Source organism: Beta vulgaris, chromosome 7, assembly GCF_026745355.1.
Source record: "Beta vulgaris subsp. vulgaris cultivar EL10 chromosome 7, EL10.2, whole genome shotgun sequence".
In the NCBI taxonomy this organism is placed as follows: Eukaryota; Viridiplantae; Streptophyta; class Magnoliopsida; order Caryophyllales; family Amaranthaceae; genus Beta; species Beta vulgaris.
Genome location: NC_079208.1, coordinates 53,395,276 through 53,403,906, shown reverse-complemented (window position 1 = coordinate 53,403,906; position 8,631 = coordinate 53,395,276). Strand labels below are relative to the sequence as shown.

General features: G+C 34.2%; 1 protein-coding gene across 1 annotated transcript; it reads left to right on the top strand.

Moving 5' to 3' along the window:
- The first annotated feature begins 257 nt into the window (after positions 1-257).
- On the top strand, positions 258-6,675 carry LOC104899765 (high-affinity nitrate transporter 2.1). The gene is made up of 3 exons (XM_010687026.4): positions 258-1,621; positions 1,920-2,035; positions 5,856-6,675. Exons 1-3 carry the CDS (start codon positions 821-823, stop codon positions 6,514-6,516), a joined length of 1,578 nt encoding a protein of 525 aa, XP_010685328.1. The 5' UTR covers positions 258-820; the 3' UTR covers positions 6,517-6,675.
- The last annotated feature ends 1,956 nt before the right edge of the window (positions 6,676-8,631 follow it).

The following is an 8,631-nucleotide window of genomic DNA, read 5'->3' as shown; positions in this document are numbered from 1 at the left end:
CTAGGTTTAATTTCCCAAAAAGTTCTGATTTTGGTTTGTTTTCGTAAAAATGCTTTAGAGGTTTTTTTTTTCGCAAAAATGAACTCGTAAAAGGGTTTTTTTTGGCAAATTTTCCTTATTTTTTCTTGTATAAAGATAAAATTATATGCAACAAGGTCAATAATGTTCAGGCATGCATGATTATTGTTGTATCATTCACTATCTAGGATCTTAGATAGGATCCTACAATGTAATTCTACCGATCCAATAATCCGACCCCGTTATCCATTCAATATCACAAATTGATTCCTAACTATGTTAATTCCATGCATATTAAGCTTTGATATTATGTAATCAAAGTATATATTTTTCACCTCTTAATTTTTTTCCCTTATACCTTGACGTAATAACATTTTTTCCATTGCATGAGATCAAACATTAGTTTGCGTACAATATAAGTACACGACCTGGCATCCAGCCCACTACTCATATATACTTATACATTCGGCTAAGCAGCTAAGCTGATTCCATCGTTCTTTTAAATGCTTCTTTGACTTTGTAAACCTTCAATGATTCATTTCTTAATTCAAATGAACGCTAATCTTTCTATAAATTTAATAGTTTATATATTTGATCAGGTCTAATTACCTCCTTGACATCTCCTTTGGTTTCATTGTAACTTTTATAATGTAAATTCACTGATTATATATAGAGGTAGTTAATTGTCACCATAAACAAAACCAAAAGAAGCAAGCAAATACTATTAGCTAACAACCTGTATACTAACAAGATCACACCCTACCCCTTCCCCAAATAAGTTAAAAAAAAAAAAAAAAAAATCATGGCTGGCGAGCCAGGAAGTTCAATGCACGGGGTGACGGGGAAGGAGCAATCATTTGCCTTCTCCGTCTCCCCTTCGGAGGTCCCTGTGGACTCCGCGGCCAAGTTTGCTCTGCCAGTGGATGCAGAGCACAAGGCCACAAAGTTCAAAATTCTTTCCTTGGCCAAACCACACATGACGACATTTCACCTAAGTTGGATATCTTTTTGTACATGTTTCATATCCACTTTTGCAGCCGCACCTTTGGTCCCTATCATAAGGGACAACCTAAGCCTTACAAAAGCGGACATAGGTAATGCAGGAGTTGCTTCCGTCTCAGGAAGTGTCTTCTCTAGGCTCGTCATGGGTACACTTTGCGACCTCATGGGGCCTAGGTACGCATGCGCCTTCCTAGTCATGTTAATTGCCCCAGCCGTGTTTTGTATGTCGTTGATAACTGACGCATCTGGCTATGTAGCCGTAAGGTTTATGATAGGGTTTTGTCTAGCAACCTTTGTGTCGTGCCAATATTGGATGAGTACCATGTTTAATGGACGTATTATTGGCCTCGTCAATGGGACTGCGGCAGGATGGGGTAATGCAGGAGGTGGGGCGACTCAACTTCTAATGCCTTTGGTTTATGCGATCATCCGTCGTGCAGGTGCTACGTCCTTTGTAGCATGGAGAATTTCCTTCTTTATTCCTGGCTTGCTACACATTGTTATGGGAATTTTGGTGCTTACTCTTGGTCAAGACTTGCCTGATGGTAACCTTGGTGCCCTACAAAAGAAGGGTCAGGTTGCCAAGGACAAGCTTCCTAAGGTAAACCCGTAAATCTTTAATTATTATAAGTAAAAAAAAATTGAGGGGTGAGTGCAGAAGGAGATCTATGATGACAGATAATGATTCTCCCAACATTGTTGAGTATCGAAAAGAAGTAGCCTAGTCGGGTGATGGGTAGTATAATTCTCACACCTTTATTCAGTTCCGATCCATTGAAAAAAAAAGTAGTTCATAAGTAAAATAGTTTGCCTTTCTAATTGCATTAAAGGCAAGTAATTTGCCTTTATCAATTTGACTTTTTGGTGTGTAGATATTAACGTTATGGTATACAATTTAGGTGCTTTGGTATGCAGTCTCCAACTATCGAACATGGGTTTTTGTACTTCTCTATGGCTACTCCTTAGGTGTGGAGTTGACAACCGATAACATTATTGCCGAATATTTTTTCGACAGGTAATATAAATTTATATTTATGAACTATTTAGTATGTTTCATTTGTCTTTTGATTTTGAATAGTATTTGTTTCATATGTAATAAATGAACAAATAAATCATTATGTTAATGTTTATTTCTTTCTACCTCGTTTGAATTTAGTTTTTTCGAAAAGCTATGAAATGGAATTACTGTACAATTACTATAGTATAAAAAATCACATGAAATATGTCCATATATAATATCAGCACACATAAGCTCCACCCACCAAAATTATTATAAACTTAACAACATAAAATGGATTGTCTTGATTAAAATGCCAGCTCTTTGGCTGAAAATTAGGAGTAAAATGTTTAAGAAGCATATCCCATCATACTGTAATAAATTGATGCAAATTGTTAATAGCACGATGTTTTTTTAATCAAGCTAATTAATAACTTTAATCTGCGTAATTGAAATGGACCGAACTGTGGATAACAGGCTAAGGAACCTCTCTCTATTCAAATTATAGAATGGTAATGTAGAATCTGACATACATCCAATGAATCCACGACCATGAGTGCGGATTCAGATCCCACCAATTACGCAGTTTGACCTAGTCCATATTCAGAGAATTATATTGCATTTATGATTTGTCTGAACTACTAGATGTGTAGTTCCCTCTCATGTTTGGATCCTCTAGAGTTGTAAAATATCTCTATAAGGTAGAGTTTGAGCAATTATCAACTATTAAGTAAAAAATCGACTCATATATTCTCTTTTTAAAATCTCCCCTATCCACGCACCCCATAATTTTTCCCTCCCACCAATGTGAGCCCTTGATTTTAAAATGTATGATTCAGATATACCTCTACCTTGTAGAGTTTCACTAAAACTCTAAGAGCACAACCAATGGTTGCCCTATAGTTTGGGGTCATTGATTATTCTATTACTTTCTCACTCTTACATCTACCCCACCATATTTTCTCTTTCCTCCAATTCCTTCTTTGTTCCTCTTTTTCTTGGTCTATCAGGAAGAGATGGGCATCAATTTTTTGCCCAACTTTTTTCTCTCTCCTAATAAACTAATAATATTTTTACACTCTCTCTCCTTATAACCCACAAGGAGGACAACCATTGGGAGTACTCTAAAAGATCCGGACTCATCCCTCTCTACCTCTTTATTTTTTAAGAGAAAATATAATTGTCCAAATCTTGGAATCCGTCTAGATTCCAAATATTCCCAAGATTCCTACACCTTTAGCATGTACAATAATAATATCATTATCAAGTTCTCTCTATATATTTACAATACTTTGATTTTTTTTATTTCATCAATTTGAATATACTGGATTAAGATTTGAGAAATATTCTCTATGAAATCTTTCTTAATTAATTTTAAAACAAGTGATGGCGGCCTACCCTTAAATTTATTCAATCTAAAAATAAAATGCCTAGATAATTGTGTTCATACCCTAAGTCGATATGTAATTATAAATTATGACTAAAACTTACTTTAATTTTACTTTGAAAATTAATCATGTTTGAGGAAGTGAATTGTTCTACCTACTTTGTTCTCATTTTCTTAGAAATTTGAGTGGAAGAATGTGGTGGATATTATATTTGGAGTCTTGGTTTGTATTTAGTTGTGGAGTGAGGTGTAGAATATTGAGAGGAGTAGTAGTATATATGGGGAAATCTTTCTTCTTATTTCTTGCAAATGACATGGTATACAAGCCTATTTATAGATCTTGATGTAGCTAACCTAGAGTGTTCTAATCTAGATGCTTCATTTACATTCTTTTTTAATTTGTCTCTAGATTTTTCTACATCAACTACATCAAATAAGCTTTCTAGAAAATATGTTACAACTTACTAGATTTTTATTTGTACAACTTTCTAGTAACTTCACATTTTCCCTTAGATTTTTAGATTATTCTAATACTCCCCCTAATCTAAAAATCTTGTACTCTTAGATGTATGCTCCAAAAAGTTCTTGATCATTGTTGATGCACTTGTCATCAACCTTCACCAAACATTACACTTATAATTTTCTTGTGCTGGCGCCCATGTCACCGCAACCTCCATTTGCTTCTTCTCCATAGAATATTAGTCTTCTCTTAATTTGGTACTCGTGTTACCAATTGTTACACTGATGCTCTTGTCACTAGCCAATCTCCGAAACTTTATTTTTCCAATTTTTTCTTTTACTATTGGTGCCCATGTCACCAAATATCTTTGCTAATGTACTTGCCATTAGCATCCCTCAAAATAATGTTTCTTCATTTGTTTCTCCACCAAAATTGGCAATTTCATTATTTTTCTTGTACTTACAATTTTTCCCAATGTGATCGAACCTTTTGCATGCAACATTGTGTCTTTCCTTTGAAGTAGCAATTGGCACTAACATGGTTAGTCCTCTTACAAATTTCACAAAAAAGTTTGGAGTCCATGCCTTTGTATTTTGTTGGCTTCTCTTCTTCTCCATCATCATCATTCTTTGATGAAATTTCTTTTTATCTTCTTTCTTCTTTAAAGTTAATTTTGCTTGAAAAGCCATCTCTTCAACTTCTTCATTTGCATGTCTATTTTTTCTTTGTTCATGAGACTCCAATGATCCTATTAATTGTTCAACCGATATTTTTGATAAATCCCTTGTTTCTTCAATTATAGCCACAATGTCATCATATTTATCCGTTAAAGTTAACAAAATTTTCTTAACAATTTTTTCATCTGAAATATCTTCCCCACATGACTTCATTTGATTAACAATTTCAACTACTCTTGAAAAAAAGTCTTTCATTGTTTCACCTTTCTTCATTTTTAAGTTTTCAAATTCACCTCTTAAAGATTGAAGTTTGATACTTCTCACCTTGCTATCTCCTTGAAATTCTTGTTGCAAGATCTCCCACGCCTCCTTTGCCGTGTCGGCCCTTATGATTCTTGGAAATATTGGCTCGGAGAGTGCGTTTTGTATTAAATACAAGGCTTTGGCATCCTTCATCCTTTCTTCCTCAAGCTTTTTTTTTTTGAGCTTCACTTAAAGAGCTTTCATCTTTGTATTCTTGATAGCCTTGATCAACCAATCTCCATATGCCATGTATGAGATCTTAACAATGTTTTCATTTTTAACTTCCAAAAATCATAATTTTCTCCCCCAAAAATTGGAATGGGAAATTGGGTGTTGGCCATTTGGGAAAGATATTGGTATATATGTTGGGTATGTTACAAGCTCTTGATACCAAATGTTAGAAATTTGAGTGAAAGAATGTGGTGGATATTATATTTGGAGTCTTGGTTTGTATTTAGTTGTGGAGTGAGGTGTAGAATATTGAGAGGAGTAGTAGTATATATGGGGAAATCTTTCTTCTTATTTCTTGCAAATGACATGGTATACAAGCCTATTTATAGATCTTGATGTAGCTAACCTAGAGTGTTCTAATCTAGATGCTTCATTTACATTCTTTTTTAATTTGTCTCTAGATTTTTCTACACCAACTACATCAAATAAGCTTTCTAGAAAATATGTTACAACTTACTAGATTTTTATTTGTACAACTTTCTATTAACTTCACATTTTTCCTTAAATTTTTAGATTATTCTAATACATTTTACTTACGGCTTTTATTGATTATGCGACAACTTATTATTTTAGACATCTAAAATACTTCCACAAACAAATCCAATATCTAGATGATTGAATATATACCCTAAATCGATTTGTAAATTATGATTAAAACTTACTTTAATTTTACTTTGAAAAATAATCATGTTTAAGGAATTAAGTGAATTGTTCTACATGTACATATTGTATGAAATAAATGCTAGTAATTAAACTTCTTTTTTGTGATCATGTTAATAGGTTCGACCTCAATTTGCACACGGCGGGAATCATAGCGGGCAGCTTTGGGTTGGCGAACTTCTTCTCCCGTCCATTGGGAGGGTTAGCCTCGGATTATAGTGCCCGTTACTTTGGTATGAGAGGCCGACTTTGGACCTTATGGATCCTCCAAACTGCGGGTGGATTGTTCTGCATTTGGCTTGGCTTAGCCAAAGACCTTGTGACGGCTATAGTAGCCTTAATCCTATTCTCCCTAGGGGCTCAAGCTGCTTGCGGAGCCACCTTTGGGGTCGTGCCCTTTGTCTCGCGACGATCCTTGGGAATTATATCAGGGCTCACCGGGGCAGGGGGAAACGTGGGAGCAGCATTGACACAATTTATTTTCTTCACAGGAGAACGTCTTAGAACCGAAGAAGGTCTAACTTACATGGGAGTTATGACCATTGCATGTACTCTCCCGGTTGCCCTTGTACATTTCCCGCAATGGGGGAGTATGTTTTTCCCTCCCTCTAAGAGTGCTACTGAGGAATCTTACTACACGTCCGAGTACACCAACAACGAGCAAAGTAAAGGGATGCACGAGAGGAGTGTCAAATTTGCTGAAAGTGCGCGATCTGAGCGTGGGAGGAAGGGGAATTCTACTGCTACTCCTAACCAAACTCCATCCCCTAACAATACTTGATTAGTTTTGTAATGCATGCTTATTTTGTATGGTTTTGGCCTTAAAACTTATCTCTTCTTCCAGTTAATTTGTTATAGCATACCTACTCTACAACTTGACTGTTTGTAACTCTCGTTGGTTGATTTGTTTAATGCAAAAGATTACGGGTTTATGTTGATACTTTTGCTGAGTGCGATGATGGTACTAAAAGCATCATACTCTTCTAGCTTGAGTGGCAATTTGTAATAAGAAATATACTCCTATGTTTGATATATGATGGTTTCATTTCCCTTAATCTGTAAAGTACTATCGAGTTTTGGCACATATTGAAAGAATTGGCAGGATGAAGTTAATGAGAGTAAAATAGTGAGAAAATTGACCACACTACAACACATAAACTCGAAGCCATTCAGACAATTCAACGGGCATTCTAGCTTGCGATCGAAACTGAAACGAGACTCACAATTTAAGGACATCCTAAATGGAAAATGGACAGTTAAAAACGATATATCTAGGAAATTGTACAATAAGACGCGAGCCTATTCCTGAAATCAACGACAGCTTCAAAGACTATGTTAGTTCTGATCCTTGGACATGTATCATGTCCGTCAGTCCAACATGAGTAAACATGATAGAGTATAAAAACTCTAACACCGACAAATTTCTCTCTTTCTAAAAACATATTTTAATATAAAACTCTTTGAGAAACTTGAAAGTATTATCACCACCATGATAACGTTAAAGGTTTTAATACTAACTATTAATTGAACTTTAAACTGGCGCAGCGGAATAACTAAAATAAGTTCTCTTCATTGTACAACTATAACAATGGAAATATAGAAAATAAAATAACAACTCATTGACTAATTATGATTCCTCATTAGCTCCCCCATATGAAGTATGCATCATATCAACCTGTAAATTCTACTCGCCAAAATAGGATCATCACAGGGATAAAGCCATAAAACAAAACAAAAAGTGTGTCAGTAAAAATACTGAGTACATGTATATGCGGAATATTAAACACTTTATTTAATAAAACATTCAAAACCTTTAACTTTCATAAACCTTCTTTGGATACTTTAATAAAAATCATTTTTCCTTGTCTAGGTACCTTTCCTAAAGTGTGCACACCCCCAAGTTTAGTATTCCTTACTGAGTCTATTACGAGGGGTTACTACCTTGTCCATATGACTTATACAAAAAGTACATGGGTAAATAATATAATGGCTACCATTCTTGCTAATAAATAACAAGTCGTTGCCCGGGTAAATAATAAAAGCTACCATTCTTGTTAATAAATAACAAGTCGTTGCCTCTTTATAATTGCGATCATAAAATATCATATAACTTATAAAAAACCTTTGGAAATAATCCTCCTTTAAAAAGAATAATAATACTTATAAACTTAGCCATATAAAATCATAAATAAATAACTTATTCATGAAATCATCTTGGAAAACTTTAATTATACATGGGGAAATAATCACTTTTATAATATTAACAAAGCACAACAACAAATAACATTGCACTAGTTGTGCGTGAATGTTGTATATGCTCTAGAAACCATATAATTTGGAAAGTATGATAATTTTAAGAGTAGTAAACTGGCGCAACCAAACTATAGCTTATGAAAATCAAAGTGAGGTATAATAAGTTTAAAAGCATATTACCATTGTAAACTACTAAAGTTTCAGCATGATCATAGAAAACTCATTAAGTTTCATAATGAAACTCATGAAGACGTATTTTTCAATCCAAAATATCAACCCTAAAAACATGATACTATCGTATGCAAACAATATTTAAAGATCTACATATATACACGTACTTTGAAAATTAATAACTACTAGGGAGAAGAGAAAGGGTAGGCTAAGAGGGAGAGAGAGTTTAAACTTGAGACAAGAGTTGTATTTCTCAAATTTGGTGTGAAGAATATGAAGGGAGACCCCTATTTATACTAGTTGGACAAGTAGAGTCAAACTAGGACTCGGGTACTAAAAGATGAGTTTAAGAGAAAAGATAAACAAATCTAGCTGCTAAGATCTAACCAATTTTTATGATCATTCAACAAAAATTCAAAAAAGATATAAATTATCCAACAAAACAAAATTCTATAAGCTTAAATAATTAAAA